This window comes from Corella eumyota, chromosome 6 (genome assembly GCF_963082875.1).
Source record: "Corella eumyota chromosome 6, kaCorEumy4.1, whole genome shotgun sequence".
Classification (NCBI taxonomy): Eukaryota; Metazoa; Chordata; class Ascidiacea; order Phlebobranchia; family Corellidae; genus Corella; species Corella eumyota.
In genome coordinates, this window is record NC_137495.1 from 4,688,697 (window position 1) to 4,713,547 (window position 24,851).

Here is a 24,851-nt window from a genome sequence, read left to right on the forward strand (position 1 = left end):
TGTTTTGAACAAATCTTTCAACCAAATATCTACGTTTGAACGAATGTATCCTCCAAAATGCAGAAGATTAGGTGCCGCCACGCTAGCTGGTGTGGAACAGTCGAATACTTGCGAGTCGGCTATGCTGGGTTCGATACCCAGCTTCGGCATTGGCGACACGTCGCTTTCGGCGTCAAAAACTTAATTTTAAAGACGCTAAACTGACTTATATTAGATTAAATGTATTTTTTCCCCCAAAATTAGCTCAGTGGTTAGAGCGCCAGGCTGCAAAGCATCTAACTCAAGTTCGATTCCTCGATTGGGTATTCTTGAAGAGTCGATGGAACAATGTTTTGAACAAATCTTTCAACCAAGTATCTACGTTTGAATATCTATACAAATAAACCTCGATCTTTCATCCCCCGCGTTAGCTGAGTGGTTAGAGCGCCACGCTGCAAAGCATCAAACTCGGGTTCGATTCCTCGGCTGGGTATTCTTGAAGAGTCGATGGAACAATGTTTTGAACAAATCTTTCAACCAAGTATCTACGTTTAAATATCTATACAAATAAACCTCGATCTTTCATCCCCCGCGTTAGCTCAGTGGTTAGAGCGACAGGCTGCAAAGCATCAAACTCGGGTTCGATTCCTCGGTTGGGTATTCTTGAAGAGTCGATGGAACAATGTTTTGAACAAATCTTTCAACCAAATATCTACGTTTAAATATCTATACAAATAAACCTCGATCTTTCATCCCCCGCGTTAGCTCAGTGGTTAGAGCGACAGGCTGCAAAGCATCAAACTCGGGTTCGATTCCTCGGTTGGGTATTCTTGAAGAGTCGATGGAACAATGTTTTGAACAAATCTTTCAACCAAATATCTACGTTTGAACGAATGTACCCTCCAAAATGCAGAAGATTAGGTGCCGCCACGCTAGCTGGTGTGGAACAGTCGAATACTTGCGAGTCGGCTATGCTGGGTTCGATACCCAGCTTCGGCATTGGCGACACGTCGCTTTCGGCGACAAAAACTTAATTTTAAAGACGCTAAACTGACTTATATTAGATTAAAAGTATTTTTTCCCCCAAAATTAGCTCAGTGGTTAGAGCGCCAGGCTGCAAAGCATCTAACTCAAGTTCGATTCCTCGGTTGGGTATTCTTGAAGAGTCGATGGAACAATGATTTGAACAAATCTTTCAACCAAGTATCTACGTTTGAATATCTATACAAATAAACCTCGATCTTTCATCCCCCGCGTTAGCTCAGTGGTTAGAGCGCCACGCTGCAAAGCATCAAACTCGGGTTCGATTCCTCGGTTGGGTATTCTTGAAGAGTCGATGGAACAATGTTTTGAACAAATCTTTCAACCAAGTATCTACGTTTGAATATCTATACAAATAAACCTCGATCTTTCATCCACCGCGTTAGCTCAGTGGTTAGAGCGCCAGGCTGCAAAGCATCTAACTCAATTTCGATTCCTCGGTTGGGTATTCTTGAAGAGTCGATGGAACAATGTTTTGAACAAATCTTTCAACCAAGTATCTACGTTTAAATATCTATACAAATAAACCTCGTTCTTTCATCCCCCGCGTTAGCTCAGTGGTTAGAGCGACAGGCTGCAAAGCATCAAACTCGCGTTCGATTCCTCGGTTGGGTATTCTTGAAGAGTCGATGGAACAATGTTTTGAACAAATCTTTCAACCAAATATCTACGTTTGAACGAATGTACCCTCCAAAATGCAGAAGATTAGGTGCCGCCACGCTAGCTGGTGTGGAACAGTCGAATACTTGCGAGACGGCTATGCTGGGTTCGATACCCAGCTTCGGCATTGGCGACACGTCGCTTTCGGCGACAAAAACTTAATTTTAAAGACGCTAAACTGACTTATATTAGATTAAAAGTATTTTTTCCCCCAAAATTAGCTCAGTGGTTAGAGCGCCAGGCTGCAAAGCATCTAACTCAAGTTGGATTCCTCGGTTGGGTATTCTTGAAGAGTCGATGGAACAATGTTTTGAACAAATCTTTCAACCAAGTATCTACGTTTGAATATCTATACAAATAAACCTCGATCTTTCATCCCCCGCGTTAGCTCAGTGATTAGAGCGACAGGCTGCAAAGCATCAAACTCGGGTTCGATTCCTCGGTTGGGTATTCTTGAAGAGTCGATGGAACAATGTTTTGAACAAATCTTTCAACCAAGTATCTACGTTTAAATATCTATACAAATAATCCTCGATCTTTCATCCCCCGCGTTAGCTCAGTGGTTAGAGCGACAGGCTGCAAAGCATCAAACTCGGGTTCGATTCCTCGGTTGGGTATTCTTGAAGAGTCGATGGAACAATGTTTTGAACAAATCTTTCAACCAAGTATCTACGTTTAAATATCTATACAAATAAACCTCGATCTTTCATCCCCCGCGTTAGCTCAGTGGTTAGAGCGACAGGCTGCAAAGCATCAAACTCGGGTTCGATTCCTCGGTTGGGTATTCTTGAAGAGTCGATGGAACAATGTTTTGAACAAATCTTTCAACCAAGTATCTACGTTTAAATATCTATACAAATAAACCTCGATCTTTCATCCCCCGCGTTAGCTCAGTGGTTAGAGCGACAGGCTGCAAAGCATCAAACTCGGGTTCGATTCCTCGGTTGGGTATTCTTGAAGAGTCGATGGAACAATGTTTTGAACAAATCTTTCAACCAAATATCTACGTTTGAACGAATGTACCCTCCAAAATGCAGAAGATTAGGTGCCGCCACGCTAGCTGGTGTGGAACAGTCGAATACTTGCGAGTCGGCTATGCTGGGTTCGATACCCAGCTTCGGCATTGGCGACACGTCGCTTTCGGCGACAAAAACTTAATTTTAAAGACGCTAAACTGACTTATATTAGATTAAAAGTATTTTTTCCCCCAAAATTAGCTCAGTGGTTAGAGCGCCAGGCTGCAAAGTTATTGGTATTTTTTCCCCCAAAATTAGCTCAGTGGTTAGAGCGCCCGCCAGGCTGCAAAGTTATTTCGCCAGGCTGCAAAGACTTATTATGGTTGGCTTGAACAACCGCAACGTCGTCGTCGCTCGAAACCCTTTATGTGTGCGAACACACAGTCCGAGGTATATGTGCGCCTAGTACTCCGAAGAGGCGACTCCGTCGCCGAAGGCGACGTTGATTCAGCGACTACGTCGCCGAAGGGCCCGTGCCCCATGCCGTGTATCGAACCCAGCATAGCCAACTCACAAGTAGTCTACTGTCCACTCCAGCTGTCGTGGCGGCACCTAATCATCTGCATTTTCGAGAGTACTTTCGTTCAAACGTGAACACTTCTTGAAAGATTCATTAAAAACATTGTTTCTACCACTTTTGAAGATGCCCAATCGTGGAATCGAACCCGAGTTAACTGATTACCAGTCAAGCGCCATAACCACTAGGCTAACGGGGAAGATGAAAATGCAACCTTTATTTGTAATATTATTTAACTAGTCTGCTACGTCCAACAAAAAATCATTTCTAATTAAAGTAATAAGCTACATTTATATAACAAAATAATGTAATACAATAAGACAGATATTTACGTAAAGTTTTTTATACAAAGTTTTCTTTCTTAAAAATTTGGTGTTTTTGGTGTTTTTGTTAAATTTGACCGAAAACGAAAAAAAAAATATTTTTGCATTTTTTTGCAAAAAAGGCATTAACAGTCTACTATAAGCCATCCTAACGTTTTAAATCTGTTTTTAACAATTTAAAAATCACGTTTTTTTAAAAAAATAAAATTTGTGAAAAAGCAACTCTCGTGCACCATCTTGCAGTAAAAGAAATAATTATAAAATTAAAAAAAAAACTTTTGGGTATTTTGGGGCAAAAAAATTCCTTACAATCTAATTTGAGTAAGTTTAACGTCTTTAAAATCAAGTTTTTGTAAAATTTCAGTGACTTATTTTTTCCCCCCAAAACAGCGATTTTTGGCATTTTCTACAAGGGTATATAACCTTGGTGTTTTTGCTAAATTTGACCGAAAATGAAAAAAGAATATTTTTACATATTTTTGCAAAAAAGGCATTAACAGTCTATTATAACCCATCCTAATGTTTTAAATCTGTTTTTAACAGTTTAAAAATCACGTTTTTATCAAAGAATAAATTTGAAAAAAAACGAGTCTCGTGCACCATATCTTGCAGTAAAAAAAATATTTATAAAATTAAAAAAAAATACTTTTGGGTATTTTGGGGCAAAACAATTACCTTTAATCTAATATAAGTCAGTTTAGCGTCTTTAAAATCAAGTTTTTGTCGAATTTCCGTGACTTTCTTTTTCCCCCCAAAACTGCGATTTTCGGTATTTTCTACAAGGGTCCTTTTTCTAATTTTATTTTTAAATTTTACAATCATTTTTTTACTGCAAGATGATGGTGCACGAGAATCGTTTTTTTTTAAATTTTATTTTTTGATAAAAACGTAATTTTTATATTGTTAAAACAGATTTAAAACGTTAAGATGGCTTGTTGTAGACTGTAAGAGCCTTTTTTGCAAAAAGTTTTTTGTTATAACTAAGCAGTCAATCTACAGATTTATATAGATACTAATTCGTCGAATTATAAAAAAAGAAATTTTTATTAATTCGTAGAATTATAAAAAAAGAAATTTTTATTTTTTGATTTTGACACATAAAAAAAAAACAAGATATCAACTACTTACATTTTTTTTCAACATTCAAGTTAACATAATTTCAATTTTCGTTAATTAAACTTGAGTCTGCTTTCGCTGCTTTTGCTGCTTTCAACAATCTCGCGTGTCTGCGTGTTTACAAAATAAATGATAACATAACCACGTGATCATATATACAGCGTTTCCCAATAATAAATTATTTCCATAAAAATAGTATTTTAATTATTTGTTAAATGTAAAAATTCTACAGCTTTATTAATTTATATTTTTTGTAATGAGTATCTTTGCTATATTTGTTTAAACTTTTGTAAATACTTGAAGTGTTATAAAATACGTGCTATGTCAATTTTGTATAGCAATTAACTTGTATCTGGCTGTCTAACAGTCTAAAGTAAAACTTTCGGTGTTAACTTTGAAAAGCAGAAAATTTATATAATTTTGGCTAGGAAAAAGAAAAATTATGGAAGCAAACGTTCAAAATAAAATGGAATTTGCTGTGGAGATGAATTGTGATTCGTGTGTTAACGCAATAAACAATTCGTTAAAAGACAAACCAATTAAAATTTTATCCCGGAGTTTGGAAAAGCAACAATTGGTAGTGGAAACTGCTTTATCTTTTCAAGAAACTCAGAACCTTATTGAATCATCAGGAAAGCGTGCCTCATTAATTGGATTTGGTACAAGTGCATTGGAATCGGCTGTGGTTGAATTAAAGGGTAACATTAATGGGATGATTCGCATGATGCAATTAAACAAGGACAACTGTTTAATTGAGGGCACTATAGATGGGTTAAAACCAGGCCTTCATGGTCTAAACATTCATGAGTTCGGTGATCTTTCAAATGGATGTTTAAATTGTGGAGATCATTTTAATCCCTTTGGAAAGCGACACGGTGGACCAAATGATACAGATAGGCATGTTGGAGATTTGGGAAATATTAAAGCAGGTAAAAATGGAAGGTCAGAGTTTAGATTTCTTGACAAGCAAATCAAAATATGGGACATCATAGGCCGCTCCATGGTTGTTCATTCAAACAAGGATGATTTTGGAAAGGGCAAAAACGAGACTGGTAACTCAGGACCTGGAGTGGCATGTGGAATTGTGGCTCGATCAGCTGGCCTAATGCAAAACACTAAACGGTTATGCACCTGTGATGGGATTGTGGTATGGGACGAAAGAAATGTTCCAGTTGTTGGAGAGCAAAGGACACTTTATAAACAAAACTTATAGTATTTTAATTTTTTTCAAAAACTGACTACATAATTTTAGCACTTAGTACATGATCACTTTTCATTTTACTTTAAATGCAATTTGTGGTCGATTTTTAATTAACATTGCCTGTGCTTATGTTTGCAATTAAATTATTTATTTATAGCAAATTGTGTTTTTTGTAAATCAATTAATAAAATTGTTTAATTTTTAGGCATAAATGATAAGTTTATAGACACAATTCATAAAAGCTATAATGATAAATATTATTACCTATGCATAATTCAAAAGCTATAATATAATGAACAAACACTATTTATTTATGTATATCAAATACTTTGTGTAAGAGCTATTTTGAAGGTACCTTTGATATGGCTGTGAAGTTTAAATTTGGTGTAAATACATTTGTGATATTAGTTAAAATAGTTGGAATAAAATGTAAATATGTCAATTTAAAGTTTAAATTTTTACTTTATTCGGTCTCAGGCCTCACTTTGTTTTAGAAAAAATAAAATGAATTCTAAAAATGTTTTATGTTTTCTTGGTTTGGTGTTTTTCTATTTTGAAACAGTTTTTGCATCTGCGGGAGATAGGTCAAATGTTCATCAGGTATTTGCATCTTAATGGTGAAAGTTAAGTTATTAAACAAATTTTTATTATACCTATTTTTGTTATGATGGATGGACTTTAACAGTTTTTAATTAAACACAATTTTTTTAACCTAGGCTTGTTTAAAAAGATGTACAACTAAATGTTTTAGTGGAAAATTCGATCTGAACCAGTCAATTTATATGAAATTACTTTGCTGGGATTGCAAAGAAGAATGCAAGTAAGATTTTATTGTCTAAACTATACTATATATACTTAATATTCTTAGGTTGTAATCTATAATTTGAAAATGTAAAATTTTGCATGGTAAAAAATATTTTTAGTAAAATAATTAACATTTTAAATCTCTATATTTTTCCAATGTTGCCAATATCTGTGGTATTTTTGTTTTGTAGATATACTTGCATGTGGTCAACCACCCAATTGTTCAAAGAAAACAATTTAGAAGTGCCCCAATTTTATGGAAAATGGCCATTTATAAGAATGCTTGGTCTACAAGAGCCCGCCTCTGTTCTATTTTCTGTGCTCAATGGAGTTACCATAGTGATTGGCTTTAGACAGCTCGCATCAAAAGTGCCAAAAACTGCACCAATGTATAACCTGTACTATGCACAAACTATGTTAAACATAAATGCTTGGCTTTGGTCATCTGTTTTTCATGCTCGTGATTTTCCTATAACTGAAAAGCTGGATTATTTTTGTGCTACCTCCTTGGTTGTTTATGCTTTCTACATTGCTCTACATAGAATGTCTTACGAAGCACGTCCAAAATATAGAAAACCCTTACAATGGCTATGTGCAAATATATTGACTGCCCTTTATCTTGGACATGTATGTTATTTGTCATTTGACAAGTTTGACTACGGCTACAACATGAAAGCTAATATTGCAGTTGGACTTTGCAATTCTATAACCTGGTTTTACTTTTACTTTAAACTAAGGCGATCGAAACCATACGTGTGGAAAATAGCCCTGGTTGTTTTGTTGCTGAACATATTTTTAACTCTGGAAGTGCTTGATTTTCCACCATATTTTTGGATTTTTGATGCACATTCTTTGTGGCATTTGGCGACAGTTCCCATTCCCTTGTTAATGTTTTCCTTTTATATTGACGATTGTTTGCAGTTGCTAACAGACAATCAAATAAAGGAAAAAAATCCTTGACCTAAACAACTGTTAGAATAAGTTTTAATTTATTTTTAATTGTACTAATTGTTTTAAAATTTTTCGCCACTGTTAAATTTGAATTCAGGAAATAAATTTTTACAGAAAAAATTCTGTGTGTCAATTAAGTAGCATAGTATGTTAACCAAGTGAATCTTTTATATGTAGCAGTCAATGCTATTGTATAGTGTTTAAAACTAACATGTATTACAGACATAATTCACATAATAAATATAAAAAAAACACAAATAAAAACACCGAACAAGGTTAGCTGCTAAGTAATAGAGCATAAATGAAAAGCACACCACATACATAATAACATCAAAAAATGAAAAATATAAAGTCTGAGAAACTAACTAATGAAAATTACGTATTTTAATTATAAGTTTAATCCAATTTGGGGTATATAATAAATTTTTACACACCCTACATGAAAAGAGTTGATTATTAATAAAAAAAATGATATAAATTTTAAAACATATTAGGTTTGCCTACCTTACCACATTTTCTATAATAGCCATTACAAAAACTATGAGTTAAAAAAACAAACATAGGTAATTTTAGTTACATATTATTTTAACTCCTTACAAATAATAAACAGATGCAACACAATAATAGTTAAATATATATCATAACCACATAGAAAAAATTAGGTTGCCTATTAAATTTTTTTCAATATTGCACATTATAGACATAAAGATATAAGTAGAACAGCTTACCAATTTTGCTGAAAATTTTAACATTGTTACTACAGTACTAATATTTTGTTTCTACAAAAATACTAACAGTTGAATTTTTTTAAACAAACATTTTCCTACTTTGAATACTGGTATGGCATAAACAACAGAATTTGCTATAATTCATCTTTGCTAGATTGTGTTTTGTTTTTCTCGTTTATCAGGTTCCGGAATGTTTCAAGAAATTTTATGCTCTCCGACAATCTTAAAAAAATAAAAAAGGTTTTTAGATCATGTTGTTTATTTCTAAAAACTAGGAATTTTTTTTATAAATGTATTTAATAATCTAAACATGAAATAAATATACTTGTAAGTTAATTTTTTTTTATATACTGATCTCTTACCCATCAACTCTCTAAATGTTTTTAAATATTGAATGCTCTGTGCTAATCTGTTAATATAAATATCTTTTCTAAAAAGCTAAATAAATTCTATTTCAACTTTATAAAACTCCCTTTCTTAAACATAGCATTCTTAAGTAGGGCTTAAAAACTTGGAAAACTCCCAACTATTTATTTATTTAATTCATTTGCAAGACCTTTAACTTATATGCAAGGTTACCTCAATTATCATTACCTTACTACTGTTTATATGTTTATATTTATGTATAGCTCATAAAAAAACACAATAATAACTTTTTACCTTGCAAATCCATTAATAAGAGAAACAACTTCTTGACGTTGGAGACGGAATTGGGGAATATTTTCCTCGTTCAATTCTTTTATGGAAAATAAAATCTTAAGAGCTGTACCAAGTCCTTGAGTCTGATAAGGAAAAACATTATTTTACCAAAGGCAAAAAAATTGAGTTTCAATTTGCTTTTAATGTAGGATGGTTTTATAGTAGGTAAACTAAATTAAATCAAAGTGAATTTATGGTAGGTAAAGATTTTTTTTTAACTGATTTAATAATTTTATAAATTTATCTAAATAACAAATGGATAAAAAATTTTTGGAAAGTTTTGGTGACTGATTACCTGTAATTTCCCCCAAAGTCTACATTTCTCACAAGTTACACAATCTATTATCCTTGTAACGTTAAGAAATCTGTCGACAAATTCCTTTTTCAGATTTTTTGACTCTTCGTCTCTGAACATTATTCCTTCGTCAAAATGCATCGGGAATTGGCTAAATAAAAATTTTAAAAATTACAATATTTTTTTTATAAGTTTTAATAAAAACAAAAATTGAAACTAACCCTGTGATGTTTAAAAGTTGAATTAAAATGTCTTTAGTTTCTTTATCCTCTTTATCTCTTCCAGTAAAAAGATGAAAATTGGGACGATTAAAATAAGGTGCAACCTTGGAAAGTGCCCGCAATTCGAGCAAATAAATAAAATATAAATTTTTTAAACGAACAGTTCCTTCCCCTTTAGTTATAGCAGGATCAAATCTGGTTTGAAATTCGGCTAAATTTGGGCCCCAGCGCTCTTTTCCATTTTTATCTGCATACAATCAAAAAAAGATTAATTTTAGCTAATACACTTGCTGAAATGAAATTTGCTTTAGGTAAGTTTCCTTTAAATTGAATAAGTTATTTATAGTTCAATAAGTTATTTATACTAAGATTGCTGCTTAAATTACCATACCTTTATAAGCAACTAGAAATTATTTTTTACCTTCAAACAGGTAGAGTGCACATAGATGAGTGTTGATGCTTGTGTGTAGACCTGATATAACTCGATAAAAGACACGTTTTTCCAAGCACATTCCTACAAAATTATTTTTAAATCAGAAAAAGGATAGCCAAGTAACCAACAAGCTTAAAAAAATCAACAATTTGTTGTAAAATATAAAACTAATTAAAAAAAGTTTAGGTGCTACAGTAGATTTAGATACAATATACCTTATTTTATCTACAGCTACAGTAACTAATTTTTAACCATTACCAAGAAAAAGGAAATTACCTTTCAATTCAGAACTGGTGTACTTTGCCAAATTGGTAAATTTATCTGCGAAAAGCATTCACCTTTAAAACTACTTTAATACCCATAACCAAGTTTTTATTAACTACCAATAGAAAATACTAAACAATGCTAAAATAAATTACTACTTAAAAATGTATGTTGGACTTATTTAAAATAGTAAAAGATATTGTTTTAAAATATTTTTTAATCTTTACATACTAGGAAATAAAAGATTTATTTAGTGCTACATTTTGTTAAAGTTACCAATACCATGTTACACTAATTTACCATTAACAAAGGTAACTAACAACAACAAAAAGAAACAAGTATAAAAGAATACCTGTTCGTGGATTGTTAAACATTGGGTTGGAGTTTTTTGAAAATGTTTCGGCTCTAAAACAAAAGTAAAAGACATACAATGATACTACCCAATTGGAAGTTGCAACATTTTAATTTAATAATTAAATCTTATTTGTTTCTGCAGTTATTTATTTTTCCTATGATGGCTTAGTACTAATTAAAAAATTACTTTCTAATTTACAAGATTAATACTTTAATTAGGGGGTTTTATTAACACTAATTACTCCCTAGTTAAAAGCTTTAAAAAAGAAAATGTATAGTGTTAAACAGGTTAATACTTTATAAATCTATGGGTTTATTTTTCTATAGGTTTTAACAAGGAAATTCTTTATAATTCTATGGGCCCATGACTTACGTATAAAAAAACATTACCACTTACTATTAAGATATTTTGCACATTTTTTTATTACCACAACATATTGATAATCACCTGAAGCAATTTTCCTCATAAATAGCCGTCCATATTCTCCATGCCATCGGTCCTTCATATCCTGTATACCTTTCAGGATTGGCAATTAGGTCAATATATTCAAGGTGGTTTGAGGTTTCATCTAAAAAAATTAGTAGAAGCATATTAAAAACAATTTTTTTAAAAACAAAAGTATTTTAACACTAATACAGTAAAATTGTGCCACTTCATATAGTCCCATTTTTCTTGATTAAAAATTATTTTTTTGGGTTAAAATTTTAACTTATTTTACAATAACTAACCATCTAAATCGCAAAATTGATAAAGTGTGTTGTCGTGTTTATCCCAATGGCCTAAGAAATCCATTGTGGTATTACTAAAAATAATAACATAATTTATAAATTATTTATATTAAACTTGTAATAATTAGGTAATATTGTTGGTAATTCCACAGATAAATTACATTTCTATAGGGTACACATCAAAGTTAATAAATTAATAAATAATTTAGTATAAAAAAACAGGAGATTATTATTAATATTCATTTTTTATTGTTTAGATAATGTTTATTGGTTTTTCATAATATTTTGTATGCACACTGACACTTATTCATTGCTTATTTTATGACTCATTGTATGCTTTAAATTAATACTAATCATGTGATAAATTTTAGCCAATGTTTAGGATATTATTTATTAATAGACAATAACTAATTATTAAAAAAATGTTGATACATACCTTAATGTTCCATTTAAATCTCCAATAGACTTGGGCTTTGTACAATCTTCTTTACTTTTCAGTGTTTTATTATTTTCATTATTATTTGCATTTGAATTTCTCATTCCAACCGGTAATTCATCCTAAATTGATAATTTTATATTAACCTATGATCAATACTTAGCTTATGTAAAAATTTAAACAAAAAAGTATTTACTTCGGAGCAGGTTTTTACTCCACAATTTTCACTCTCGCATAATCCAGTGTTACCATCAAAATAATTACACGTTTTAAATAAATTAACCTGCAACAAATAAAAGTTTTTTATTGATACTAAAATAACAAAGCAGTATATGACAAATTTTAAGTTAATTATTCAGCGTAACTGAATAAAAAAACATTTAATAACTTACCTTGTAGTACTTAAAAAAATCCTGATGGACCAGTTTTTGTAAAATTGGAAAAACCTTGTCGTTGTTAAAAGTCTCTAAAGTTTCAATGTCACAAAAGCAGTCATCTATTTGTCCGCTTAACTGTGATTCAGTTTTCAGAATTAATAAAATATAACAAAATAATTTAACCGTTTTATAATAACGAAACATCATGTATAGTTGAATGATTTAATAACGTCATATTAATAAATTATTAAAGTGTTGGTATTGTAAAAAAATGGCAGATATGTTTTTATATAAATGTTTGTTAAGCCACATATAACCATATGTTTTATTCACATAAACCCATAGTGTGTGGTTCTAACAGTGCTAACAGTGTTTATTTAAGTTAACTTTATTCTATATTAGACCTTTATTAGAGTTTTTATTTATTTAAACATTAACTTAAGTTTTAATATTGTATTACGTTTTTTCATGCAGTAGTATCAAGTTAGGTTGGGAAAATAAATACCATCTATATGTAAAAGCTATCTAAATTTAATAATTAATACGTTACCTGACAAAAGCATTTGTCACTTGATGCATTGGTATTGTAGATCAAAGCAACGATAAAAAGAAGTATAATTTCTACCCTGTCCATTCCTGTATCAACTAGATAACTATGCCATAAAGCATGTGCTGTTTCTCACGTAATATAGTGTTTTTTAACCCTTTCCCTTTCGCTTTATTGAAACAAAACACTAGAACGCCAGAACGTCGGTTTATTATGATTTTCCGCTGGGCTACGTCATGCTAGCTGTAAGTGCAGCGAACCATTAAAAACAGATATTATCTGTGATTAGGATGCGAGAAAATGTCACGTTTTTGCCTTGAAACGGAAAATATAAGCGTTTGTTTACGCTATTAATTATTTTTAGTATATATTATATATAGATATAGTGTCAGTGTAATGTAGAACTATGTTTTTTTGCATTAAAATTGACCTTGGTACCTGTCAATCAAAGAACCAAAAATGTCAAGCATTTTGCGCCAGATCATATTTATATTCTCTAATAAAAAATTATATCTGTAATTTTATAGCATATTAACGTTAAGTTATAGAATCATATTAGGCAACCTTAAAAAATGACAACCGTATCAGCAAAATGTCCCAAATTATTCAAGGAAATGCTAACTAAATTTGATAACTTCTTCTTTGATTGTGACGGGGTAATTTGGCATGGTACAGAGGCAGTGACTGGGACAGCTAAGGTAGTAAACACACTACAAAAACTCGGTAAAACTGTTTTGTTCATATCAAATAACAGCACAAAATCAAGAGACCTATATGTGAAAAAACTCAATGGGCTTGGGTTCAATGCAACTAAAGATCAGATATTTGGTACAGCTTATACAAGTGCCTTGTATTTAAAGAAAATTGCAAAAGTGACTGGGAAGGTTTACGTTGTTGGAAATCCTTGTATGGCTGATGAGTTAACAAACTTGGGGATTGAGAATTTCGGCAGTGGTCCAGACACTACTAATATAAACACCCAGAGCACTGCAGATGTCAAAAAATGTGTCATTGAACCAAACGTGCAAGCTGTTTTGGCTGGATTTGATGGTGACATCAATTTTGCAAAGTTAGTCAAGGCAGCTACATATTTAAACAACCCAGATTGTTTATTTGTAGCAACTAACAACGACAGCAGAATGCCAACAAAAGGATGTAATCTCATTACTCCAGGCACTGGAAGTATTGTTGGTGCTGTAGCAATTGCAAGCGAACGAACACCAATTTTATGTGGAAAACCTGGTACTTTTATGTTGAAATGTATTCAGGAGGCTGTACCATTCGATCCTGCTCGCACTCTTATGGTTGGAGACCGCCTGAACACAGATATATTGTTCGGAAACTTAAACAACCTAAAAACTCTTTTGGTCTTGACTGGAGTCACTGATGAAAAAATGTTGGAAAATTTGCAAAAGAGTGAAGATCCGGAATTAAGAAAACAAATTCCAGATTATTATTTACCATCTCTTGGGGATTGGAGCGAATATTTGTAAAAAATTAAACCTTTTTTTATTGTCGTGTATATAATACATTGTCATATATTTATTTAGTAAATATTATTCAAAATGTCTTTATTTAGTTTATATTATATATAAATTATTCTTCACCAATCAATGTTGTGTTAAAATAATTGTTTTTTATGATAATGTGCACTTTTTATTTTATTGCCATAGCAATTTTTTTAAAACCTTTATAGCTTTATCAACTGTTCGAAGCTTAAACAATTAGAATTGTGATTACTTTAATATTGCACGCAAGTTATTACAACAATTTAAAATCAAAAGAAATATATGTTTAATTTACACCATGCGAAAACACAAGTATATAAATAAAACAACTCCTGTTTACCCGGTACAACACATAGCACCCAAATCCAAATTAATAAAACAAATTAACAAACCTTTAAGTAATTACCTTACAGTGTTAAGTTAGTTTTAGGTTAAAATGTTATGGTTAGTTGATGTTATGTTAGTTATAATGCTGTCAATACACAATGCCTTCAAATACAATAAACTGATAGCAATTTAGTTAATTATTCTATGTTGAGTAGTATTGGTAATGGCAAGAATAATTTAAATTATTTTGTTTTGAACAGTGACAAAAGGGTGCTTGATATAGTTGACTATTAAACAGAAAAAATTAATATTTACCAGTAACTACTTTTTTTAAATAAAATTTTGGCAAATTGTTTTGATAAGTTAAATAAAATGACAGCATCCTGTTTTATTTTAAGGTATGAGTAAACTAGTTAATGTAAAGCACTAAGTATCTGCTTACATGTCAACCGGACAGTTAGACAAAAAAATAAAATAAATATGATATAACAAAAAATAGATGGTTTTGGAAAACAATAATATATATGTTAAAATTCTCATGTATAACAAAGGTAATGTTTGGTGGGCCTATAATTAAACTCTATGTATGATACACTGAATAATATAAACCAACACACTTAACTGTTATTTATCCTTGTAAAAATGACATCATGAAACTAAAGCACATTTAAAATCCTCATCTGGGTCAAAATACTGAGGTTTGGAGACATAAGTTTTAAGTTTAGTTGGAATAGGAAGTTGTGAAATAGCCTCTAATGGAAAGGTGTCTCTTATAACAAATCTACAGTAATACTTCAACGATTTTACACAGGCAAATCGGGAGATCGGATTGAGTAACCTGTAAATAATATTAATTGACAGTTTAAAACTTCTTAGCGGCATTAAAAAACTGTATGAAAACGGCAATTGGCAATAAAATAAAACCTTCTTAAATATATAAAAAAAAATAAACAGATAAGAGAGAAGAAATGTCAATTAACGCCATCTCATTGTAACATTTACTACCTTATTTGAACAGGAGGTTCACCCATATTTCTTGTTTTAACAAAGTAGATAAAGGTTCCTGATTTCGAATGCTTCATAGCAAGTTTAATAAAAGTTGCAATGTTGGGATTTCGTACACAATCAGCTGCCCCCCTACTTACCCCACCACTCGGCTCATACAACTGAAACTTACCTAAAAAATATTAAAATAATTAAAATTTTCAAACCGGATAGGCTATCTAATAAAAAAAAATGTGAAAAAATTGTAAAATTACAATACCATCAGTATGTTCAATTCTTATATGGTGAATTGTGTTCACAGATGACCTAACAGTCAGGGTTAAAATATGAAGAGGATCTTGACTATCACGAACCAAAAACAAACCTTCAAAAATCATAAACATAAAAGAAATTTTTAAATTTGGTAATATCAAAAATCAATAAATTGACTTACAAGTCAAATTTATTTAAAAAACCCACAGACAGAAAGACTTTTTATAATTGATTAATATAGATCGAAGTTTAAGAAAAGGTTAATATTACCTTCTTCTCCTGGCCTTTGTTCCAGCATTGCTTCGGCATCTTCCCACTGCATGTTGCCCCAATACCATCCACACCTCTTTAACGACTTTAAACTTTGAATCAAATGATAATGAGAGGTTGTTGTTAATGCGGGAAAGGTTTGCGGCTTTGGTTGCAGAAAGATATCGTTTTCTTTTGGTTTTTCGTTAAAACTTGTGGACATTGGACGACCAGGCGACATTTCATTGCCTGTAGTTGTTGGTAACAGCGACTGAGGATGGTCTTTTATAGTCCAGTAAGGGTTTTTCTCTGTGCCAGGAACCTGAACACTAACTGCGCTTGTGGATGCCTGGTTTGGATCAGAGGTTATTTGAACACTAGGTGTAGCGATATGACCAGGAACATAAGAGTCCGCTATGTCATCTTCGATGTTATCATCATCAATACATCGGCGAATATTTTCAAAATATTCCTCGTTCAGTTGTTTTCTTTGAATCAAAGCAACTCGGTTAAGTATTTTAGGGGGGACTGGTGGTGGATTTTCACCCCTGTAGTCCCCCCTTAGATAGTGGGGTTTAAAAGGTAAAGGAGGTGGTCGCTTTTGGGGTAAACGAGCATTATTCCCAGCACTCTGATCAGAGTTTAATTTTACCTTTTCATGAGGTAAGGTAATGTCATGGTAGACATGTCTGTGAATTTTGTTCTTCAATTTGTATCTTGCCACTGTTGGTAAAGTTAATCCATTTTTGTTCTCACCATTATCAGCTAACTTTGAGGTGTTATCCATTGAAGATACTGGGTTGTCTCTTTTGTCGCCATTGTTGTTACTTTGAAAGTGAACATGACTATCTACACCATTTACTGGAACTCGGTTATTAGAACTTGAATCACCTTGCACAGGATTTGGGAGATTTTTACTGATATTAGTGTCATTATCTGACTGCCCACAATCAAGGTTATCTATTTCGCCATAAATGTTTTCTTGGTCTAAATCTAAGCTTTTACTGTTCAATGAAAATTCGTCGTCATGATAGGCACCACTATAGGGTTGAAAGTAAGCACGTTGTTCAACATGATTTTTAAAAAAACTTTTATTAAGAGGATTGTTAAAATTGCCGGAATGATTGGTTGCAGTTTTTTTGGTTAAAAAAACTTTTTTTCCTGATTTCTTGTTCTCTGTTTGAACTTCTGAATGGGTGGAGTCCATCTCGTTTTATTAAACAAACTATACCAAATTTATATTTTATGTCTCTTATTCATTGTGATCTACAAAATATTAAAAAAAATATAAATTAATATTGAAAACAAATTTACCTAAATACACTTTAATGAACTACCTGTTTTTTATTTTTTAAATACTGGTGTTCGAAAACCACCAAACATAGAATATATTTTGTTAATTTCAAATTTCAGTTAACAGTTTGATCCATTCCACTAATAAAACACTGATCTCATTATTGATTATTTTATTATTTACACCATCTATTTTTAGAGAATGATCTGCCCCTTGCGCAGCTCCTACAATAAAAGGCAACAAAGGGCTGGACAATTTAATTGTTTTAAAATCTTTATCTATCAATTTCTTATTGTAGTTTCCATTTATAGATACTTTTGATAATATATCGCATAAAAGATCAATCTCGCACATTTTATCTTTCGTGCCAGATATAAAGAGGGCGGGGGCTTTTAAAGCAAGCAACGGAATTGATCTAAAGTCATTGGATTTTAAAGCTTGCAGTGGGTAAGAAATACAAAATACCCCAATGATATTAAGATTGAGATGGTGAATATGACAGTTTTCACAGATCTGTTTAACATCTGAATCTTTGGGTAATTTTGTGTTTAAATCATCCTTTTTATAAAGCTTTCTTTTCTTTTTTGGCATCACAATTGGGTCTTTTTTCTGATTATCAGTAACCTCTGTATTTTTTAAAGCAGCATTATCCTTCGAACTGTATAATGAAAGTACACAGTTTGCAACATTTACTACAGACCTACTACCCATAGAGCGACCACCAAGAATAAACTGATCAACTATTGGATAGGTTTCAGAAATGTGATTTAATACAGCAGCATACACTTTTGTTCTATACTTGATGTTAAGGCCCTTGCATGTAAAACGGACACACATAACACCAGAGTTTATTATTGAATGAGCTATGTGCTTGAGTTGATGAAAATCTTTATCTCCACCCGCTCCATGAGTTAAAATCACACAAACATGATTTCCTTTTTCTTCCCATTCAGACGGAATATGAACACTGGCCGGAATCAATTTTTTTTGATATGGAATTAAAATATCCATTAGTATTTTACCACAAACTGACAAACAGTCAAAAGCAGTAGAGGGGCAGTTATTAGATCCAATCAACAATTTTACAAATTCCACATTCTTTTCTTTCTTTTCTTTGGTTCTTTTCTTATTTGCTGAATACCTAACAACGAAAAACTTAAAACAGAATAACAGTTATCAAATTTATCGGGGATCTAAAGATTCGGCCAGAACATTCGGCCTGCAAATACGGCGGGGAGTTGGCGACGAAATTCCCGCGTATAAAGTCAGCGTAAGACCATATATTACCGATATTTAAAAATATAATTTTGCAAAAAGTACAATACATAAAAAAATATTTAATCATTTGTACCGATGAACATATATGTTGGTTTTTAGAATATTTTTTTTAAAAATTTTTGTTCCAAAACGTAATTTTAAAACGGATTAAAAACAAGTGCTTTTGGCCTGCAAAATTTACTTTCGGCCCCTCCTTAAAACACTCTCGTTTCCTTGCCGCTCATCTATAAATACTACAACAGTAACAATATATAGCCTACATATTATACAAACAAATAATGTTAATTTAAATTTGACTATACAAAGTTATTGAAAAACCTATAAAATAACTTAAATAAATACAAAAAAAGATAAGGCATTTAATAAATAATTACGATATGAAGCTATAGACCAATGATAATCATGACAGAAAATGGTACAGAAATCTGTTCAAGTTTTAGGACTTGTATTTTCTAACTAAACTATATTTTACTAAACTCTTAATTATGTTCCATTCACATCCAAGTTCCTCCTACCCTGCGAAGTTAAATTTCCATTTTCACAAGCTAATTTCTAGAATCTAGAAGTTAGTCTTATTAAATAAAATTGTAAATCACTGTACATTATCATTTATTTAGGTTTTATACTATTTAGTCTCAAGTAATGTTTAACTCAAACAGTTTAATACATCAACATTTACTGTAATTTATGTAATAAATTGTCGTTAGATTAATATCAATATTTTTATTATTTTAGTTCAGTTTTAAACATAAAAGCATCGAATATTCTTTTAACAAAAATAATCTAAAACTAGTTCACTCTGGTTCGTTAGTAATAAGCCATTGCACCACGCCAAGGTCAACCAGAAAGCAACAGGTTATTTTACCCAATAGGAAGGCAAACGATGGAATTTTAAAGGTACCTTGGAAAGGTAAGACACCTAAAAATCCCAACCAAAAGCCTTTAATTTAGTAATCAGCCAATTTTTTCTCAAACCCCAATTTAAACTAAGTTCGAGGGTGCGCGCGACTAATTTCTAATGCTCGGTATAGTAAAAAACTATCTTGCTCTTACGGTTCTAAACCGTTATATTTAAATAAGGCTGATTTTTAGCTAAAATATAAAGAGTCCAAAAGAATCGTCAAAAAGAGTTAAGAGCCTGTAAAATAAATGGTTATAAGTGTTAGTTTATAGCCTAAAAAACTATAAATTAAAACCTGTAAAAAACAAAAATTGTTAGAGAAAAATTGTAAGAGAGATAGCAACGAACCATATTTGTGTATTTTAATTACCATGTAAATATGATTCCAGATCTTCTTTCACCAGAACGAAAATGTAGAACTATACCGAGCAAACTGACAACTAATTATCCTTCCTACTTTTTTAACTCCAGACAATGATAATAACTTTGTGGTTTACCCAACTCCAACAAAGTTAATACATTTTTTTAAATTCGACTATTTTAAATTTTAAAATCGCGATTTTAATTTTTGTTTAGGCCTAATACAAATACAATAAAGAATTGGGAGCAGAGAAAAATATTTTGGTTTTAGGTTCTAAGTTTTAAACAAGTTACAATAACCCTAAATTATTACAAATTAACCAAAACTTAATACCTACTCAAAATTACCCGAGTTAAAGTTACATAAAATTTTAATTTTTTAGGTCCCGAGTTGTTGTTAACAAAATTAGAAATTTTTAATATAGATTAATCTTTTTTTTAACTTTAAACTAATATTTAAAAAATGGCATTTAATAAATAATTACGAAATGACATTACACCAATAATAATCATGACAGAAAATGGGACAGAATTTTGTTTAAGTTTTAGGATTTATATATTTTTACTCAACTCTTAATTATGTTCCATCCACGTCCAAGTTCCTCCTACCCTGCGATGTTAAATTTCCATTTTCACAAGCTGATAACTTACAATTCTGCAGACTAAGCATGGCGCTATATACTACCCACGAGTAAAACGCACCTTGCTCACTAAGGAAGAAAATAATTGATAGAAAGTAGAAAACCGGGGATTATAGATGCCGATATTTAATTAGCGCGAAACTCTTAAGTATAATTAGTTCTGCTGCACCCCCAAGCGTGCTGCTTCTTTAGTTAAAGTTTAGTCCCTGGCTATTGAGGATAAGCCTCCACATTATCTAATTGTTCGATGCGTTTTTACCCTATCAGATGAGCTTTGCGTTGTTTATGTTGAAAAAGTAATTATGATATGCCACGAAATACAACAGTAATAAAAAAATTAATGTGAAAAAAATATACAACATGGGACAACCCGGACGACCATTTGGCGATACGTGGTTCTGCTGACCATAAGGGCCAAAACACAGACTAGTTCTGGCACATGGGACACTAAGGGGACCTAACAGTAATGGTAATGTGACAATGGCCGCCGGGAACGCATCAGCTCATTGACTGTTTGATCCCAAACTTCGACCGACCCACGAAGCGAAATGGGTAAATCTAGGTTTGGGGCAGTCCGCAAAATAAAAATACACTGGGAGAAGAGGAAGATATTGCATACAATTCTGTCTAATTCTGGTGCTTCAAAACCTCAAAATTTGTGATTGAAATCAAAAACTTTAAATCTAATCTCAATGTCCATTATTTCTCAGATCATTTATTAATGACCTTATCCTACGTCACATTGACCATACGTGACGTCACAATTGTTGAATCCAAAAATCATCGTCAAAGTGGTTGAATCCAAAAATCGTCATTTTTGAACAATAGAAAATCGCATGTAGGAACAAAAGGAACCAAGATTAAAAGAAGCCACGTCACTTTTCGGATATCTAAACGTAAAAAATGTATTAAAAATGTGCTAAAGTATTTATGCATCAATTTAAAAGTTACATAAAGCTATACTTTAAGTTTGGTTACGTCATGTATAAAAAACAACTTGCCATACACAAGAGCTTTGACTTTACAATTAGTTTAAATATCGCATTTTTATTTAAAATATTTCAAATAATTTACCTTCAATATAGGAGAAATAACATTTACAGTTCCCATTCCGGCTCTAATCTTATCAGTGGTGACGTAATTAGCGATGACGCACTCGCAGGTGATAAGATGAACATAAAAGTGATGCTGACTTAACACTGTAACAAAAAATTAATAAATTAGTTAAAAAATAATTAAAAGACAATATTATATTTATATTCAAAGTAAATACTTCCAATTAAAAAAGTGAAAAATAATTATAAGGCACTAAAAAAACGATACAACTAATTTTAAACCATAAATTAAAATTACAAATGGTTAATATAAACGCAATTACCTTGTATCAATTAGGAACTGGCGGTATGAGTGACGTCATTTGTAGGCTATAATGACGTCACTTAAGCACGATAAGTTTATAAGATCGTTTGGGGTGGGCAAAATTTGATCTAATAAATAAATTAAAAAATTGAATATTTTATTTAAATCTTCATAATCATACCCATGGTTATACAAAATAAAAAAAATATCCCTAATTAATTAAAGCTTTTAAAAAAAATTAATTACTTACAAAATATATATATTAGAAATAAATTTTAAGTAAATACCTTTTAACTTATTTGAGTGCTGCTTTTCATTTACAAAAAATTATCGGTATTTGCAAAACAATAGCGTAAAATATATCCATATGGGTTAAATCTTTTTCCAGTTTCTAATAAAAAAAAACATAATATTAATAAAATTTTTTTAATTAAAACAGTCACATGATTAAATTTAAGTTTAAGGCTATAACGCATATTACTATATTTGACATTTCTGTATACATGATACGTACAATTACGTCATATATGTATGCTCATACGTCACAAACATAATCTATTAACGTCATTACTTGAAAACAGACACAATATTTTTATTTAAATAAAGTTTAGTAATTTACCTTCGGCATAAAGCGGACGGGCGTTTCAGTTCCTATTCCGGCTCTAATCTCATCAGTTGTGACGTAGATGATGTCACTTGCTGGTGATAAGATGAACATAAAAGTGACGTTGACTTATCACTGCAACCAAAAAATTTAGTTTTGTAAAACTAATCAACAGACACTAATTTTGTATACATTAACAAAACATAAATTAAAAAAAGGAATAAAATAATATTTAATTATTTTTAAAAGCTTAACTTTAAATTCCCGATATTGATGATTGTACGAAGTTAAGTATTTACCTTTTATTAATCAGGAACTGGTGTTACGAGTGTCGTCATTTAGGCTGTAATGACGCCACTAATGCACGACAAGTTTTAAAGACCATTGGGCTATAGTCGATCTAAAAAAGTAAAAATAAATTCCTTAAAATAGATTTAAACAAGAATAGAGCTGTATTTTAGTACTACAATTAAATGTATCTAGTTAAGGTACAGTAAAGAAAATAATTTTAATCAAATACCTTTAAACTTATTTTGGTGCACTTTTACATTTCCCCGACAACAAGGCGTTCACGCTGTCCAATTGATTAGGTCATAAACTTTCGATTGTTTGGTTGATGACGTTGCATAATAATTGATGACGTCACATGACGTAGGGTCTTGAGAATGCTCAAACTCCAGCGACAAAGAAGAGAAAAAATCAGAGATTCGTTAAATAGAAAGCGACGGATTTGTCGTCAATTAATCTATTTGCTTTTAACTAAATTTTGTTTTACAAATAAACTAATATATTAAAAAATCGAAATAACTTGACGTTTAAATATAAAAAAAGTTTGTCAAAATGAACCGAGAAAACATATATAAATAAAATTCACTCAAAAAACAAAAAAAAACATGCAACATGCAGCATACATGCAAAAAAAATAAAATAAAAATTGCAGCATACATGCAAAAAAATAATACAAATTCTCAGTTCATTTTGGCAAATTTTTTTACATTAAAAAACCAACCTATAACGTTTCCTAATACACCAGCCGCCCGATAAAACTAAATTTATGTCTACACACAAATATTTAACCAACTTGAAATCAATTATTTCAAAAACATGTTCAAAAATGTTTTAAATTATTTTTTATATATTTTTGAGGTAATTAAAAGCTATACGTTACAAAATATAGAAAAAAAATAAGCTTTAAACTAACCCAAGGTTCGCACATTTAATAACAAATCGAAAATATTAAAAATTCTAAACAAAACATAAATTAAATTTATCAAGCATTTTTAAAATTAATTTTACCTTATTTGACGTAAGATCGATCTTCAAGACCTTTGATGTTAAAATTGATTTTGACTCTTCTAAATGTAGTCGTGCTTTCTTGTCTGTTGTATGACGTCATAAAATTTAAATTGTCTATAAATTCTTGAACTTTTTTCTTCTAGATGATTTGTACTTTAGTATGACGTAATAGTAACTATACTTTTCTGATTGTATTGTAAAATTGTAGCAAAAATACTAAGTTGACGATAAAACTTGATATAAACTGAGCATAGATTTTAACAACCTTTTACCACGTGGTCGAGACAAGAAAGAACCACGTGTCTCAGTTTTCTAGAATTTGCGCTTCTTAAAAACCCGGGGCCGAAAATTGCAAAATCCGGCGTGAATTTAATCAGCGCGCGCGCCTCTCTAGTTAAGGTTAAATTAGTGGATTTTTTTCTAGAAAAGAATTTATAAATTGGTTTGAAGACATTTACGCTTTAATTAAAATCTTTTTTTCTTTATATAAAACCTTAGGTTTTTACAATAAATATATATGTAAATTTTTAGAATATCTATTTTTTTGATAAATTATTATTTTTTTGTTAACATTATTTTTATTTGAATATTGCTAGGCAACATTATTTGAATATTGCTAGGCAACAAACCATGATATGTCAAAAATTTATATTTTTAAACAGTTTAAGATGTTGGGCAAAAAATTATAATACTCCTTCGTTTATTTAGATTACAGTTTATCATTTAATTTTTATTAAACATTGCCACTTTACATTCTTACCAAAATGTCAAGGGTTCCATCTTTGTCTTTCTTGCAACATCCTCCACAAAATTTTCGTTGTCCCGTTGTTTCCCCCTTTACCTTTCCCATCTTCTATTAGATTCAGAAATCTTTTAAACTTGATCTATTTTGAAAACAATTTTTTATTAATCTTAAAATTAACAATATTTTAAAACTGGGTCAGAAAACTAAGATATGACAAAATAAGTTTTAAGGTATAAAAATTTATGTAAGGACAAATAATTATGGCATTGTTGTAAGACTTATCTGAGACATAGTTAGTTTAATTATAACTCAATAGTTTATAAATATGACCAATTATGTTT

At 31.1% G+C, this 24,851-nt stretch overlaps 6 protein-coding genes across 7 annotated transcripts; 3 read left to right on the forward strand and 3 right to left on the reverse strand.

The window, feature by feature from the left end:
- The first annotated feature begins 4,904 nt into the window (after window positions 1-4,904).
- Window positions 4,905-5,865, forward strand: LOC145754560 (copper chaperone for superoxide dismutase-like). Its single transcript, XM_082570634.1, has one exon. It carries the CDS (start codon window positions 5,095-5,097, stop codon window positions 5,863-5,865), a length of 771 nt encoding a protein of 256 aa, XP_082426760.1. The 5' UTR covers window positions 4,905-5,094.
- Window positions 5,866-6,319: 454 nt separating this feature from the next.
- Window positions 6,320-7,721, forward strand: LOC145754559 (GPI-specific phospholipase A2-like PGAP3). Its single transcript, XM_082570633.1, has 3 exons — window positions 6,320-6,453; window positions 6,570-6,673; window positions 6,849-7,721. The coding sequence occupies exons 1-3, from the start codon at window positions 6,358-6,360 to the stop codon at window positions 7,615-7,617; spliced, it is 969 nt and encodes a 322-aa protein (XP_082426759.1). The 5' UTR covers window positions 6,320-6,357; the 3' UTR covers window positions 7,618-7,721.
- LOC145755484 (ERO1-like protein alpha) lies at window positions 7,636-12,883 on the reverse strand. Of its 2 annotated transcripts, XM_082571721.1 has the most exons (13): window positions 12,695-12,883; window positions 12,160-12,279; window positions 11,964-12,050; window positions 11,768-11,889; window positions 11,332-11,405; window positions 11,051-11,171; window positions 10,601-10,653; window positions 10,261-10,305; window positions 9,973-10,065; window positions 9,552-9,798; window positions 9,331-9,481; window positions 8,997-9,118; window positions 7,636-8,558 (listed from the first exon to the last, which is right to left on the reverse strand). In XM_082571721.1, exons 1-13 carry the CDS (start codon window positions 12,776-12,778, stop codon window positions 8,471-8,473), a joined length of 1,407 nt encoding a protein of 468 aa, XP_082427847.1. In that variant the 5' UTR covers window positions 12,779-12,883; the 3' UTR covers window positions 7,636-8,470. The 2 variants fall into 2 exon arrangements, with proteins under 2 accessions (XP_082427847.1, XP_082427846.1); XM_082571720.1 differs by lacking the exon at window positions 10,261-10,305.
- Window positions 12,884-13,222: 339 nt separating this feature from the next.
- Window positions 13,223-14,360, forward strand: LOC145754540 (glycerol-3-phosphate phosphatase-like). Its single transcript, XM_082570606.1, has one exon. The coding sequence runs from the start codon at window positions 13,264-13,266 to the stop codon at window positions 14,182-14,184; it is 921 nt and encodes a 306-aa protein (XP_082426732.1). The 5' UTR covers window positions 13,223-13,263; the 3' UTR covers window positions 14,185-14,360.
- On the reverse strand, window positions 14,341-17,415 carry LOC145754539 (uncharacterized). Its single transcript, XM_082570604.1, has 5 exons — window positions 17,370-17,415; window positions 16,054-17,298; window positions 15,791-15,895; window positions 15,532-15,703; window positions 14,341-15,364 (listed from the first exon to the last, which is right to left on the reverse strand). Exons 2-5 carry the CDS (start codon window positions 17,237-17,239, stop codon window positions 15,175-15,177), a joined length of 1,653 nt encoding a protein of 550 aa, XP_082426730.1. The 5' UTR covers window positions 17,240-17,298; window positions 17,370-17,415; the 3' UTR covers window positions 14,341-15,174.
- A 1-nt stretch (window position 17,416) lies between these two features.
- LOC145755696 (uncharacterized) lies at window positions 17,417-24,615 on the reverse strand. The gene is made up of 5 exons (XM_082571946.1): window positions 24,526-24,615; window positions 22,187-22,256; window positions 21,581-21,705; window positions 21,386-21,396; window positions 17,417-18,467 (listed from the first exon to the last, which is right to left on the reverse strand). The coding sequence occupies exons 1-5, from the start codon at window positions 24,613-24,615 to the stop codon at window positions 17,435-17,437; spliced, it is 1,329 nt and encodes a 442-aa protein (XP_082428072.1). The 3' UTR covers window positions 17,417-17,434.
- Between the last annotated feature and the right edge of the window lie 236 nt (window positions 24,616-24,851).

Bases quoted from the DNA above. Each gene is read 5' to 3' on its own strand.
- LOC145754539 (XM_082570604.1), bottom strand. From the start codon at position 17,239: ATGGACTCCACCCATTCAGAAGTTCAAACAGAGAACAAGAAATCAGGA. The intron at 15,896-16,053 runs GTAATATTAACC...TGATTTTTGAAG, and splicing joins ACAAAGGCCAGGAGAAGAAG to GTTTGTTTTTGGTTCGTGAT. The intron at 15,365-15,531 runs GTAGTAAATGTT...TATTATTTACAG, and splicing joins GAACCTCCTGTTCAAATAAG to GTTACTCAATCCGATCTCCC.
- LOC145754540 (XM_082570606.1), top strand. From the start codon at position 13,264: ATGACAACCGTATCAGCAAAATGTCCCAAATTATTCAAGGAAATGCTA.
- LOC145754560 (XM_082570634.1), top strand. From the start codon at position 5,095: ATGGAAGCAAACGTTCAAAATAAAATGGAATTTGCTGTGGAGATGAAT.
- LOC145755696 (XM_082571946.1), bottom strand. From the start codon at position 24,615: ATGGGAAAGGTAAAGGGGGAAACAACGGGACAACGAAAATTTTGTGGA. The intron at 22,257-24,525 runs GTAAGAATGTAA...TTTTTTTATTAG, and splicing joins ATGGAACCCTTGACATTTTG to AAACTGGAAAAAGATTTAAC. The intron at 21,706-22,186 runs GTAAATGAAAAG...TTTTTGTTACAG, and splicing joins GCAAATACCGATAATTTTTT to TGTTAAGTCAGCATCACTTT.
- LOC145754559 (XM_082570633.1), top strand. From the start codon at position 6,358: ATGAATTCTAAAAATGTTTTATGTTTTCTTGGTTTGGTGTTTTTCTAT. The intron at 6,454-6,569 runs GTATTTGCATCT...TTTTTAACCTAG, and splicing joins ATAGGTCAAATGTTCATCAG to GCTTGTTTAAAAAGATGTAC. The intron at 6,674-6,848 runs GTAAGATTTTAT...TTTGTTTTGTAG, and splicing joins GATTGCAAAGAAGAATGCAA to ATATACTTGCATGTGGTCAA.
- LOC145755484 (XM_082571721.1), bottom strand. From the start codon at position 12,778: ATGGACAGGGTAGAAATTATACTTCTTTTTATCGTTGCTTTGATCTAC. The intron at 12,280-12,694 runs GTAACGTATTAA...ACTGAATCACAG, and splicing joins GTGACAAATGCTTTTGTCAG to TTAAGCGGACAAATAGATGA. The intron at 11,172-11,331 runs GTTAGTTATTGT...TAATTTTTTTAG, and splicing joins TCAATTTTGCGATTTAGATG to ATGAAACCTCAAACCACCTT.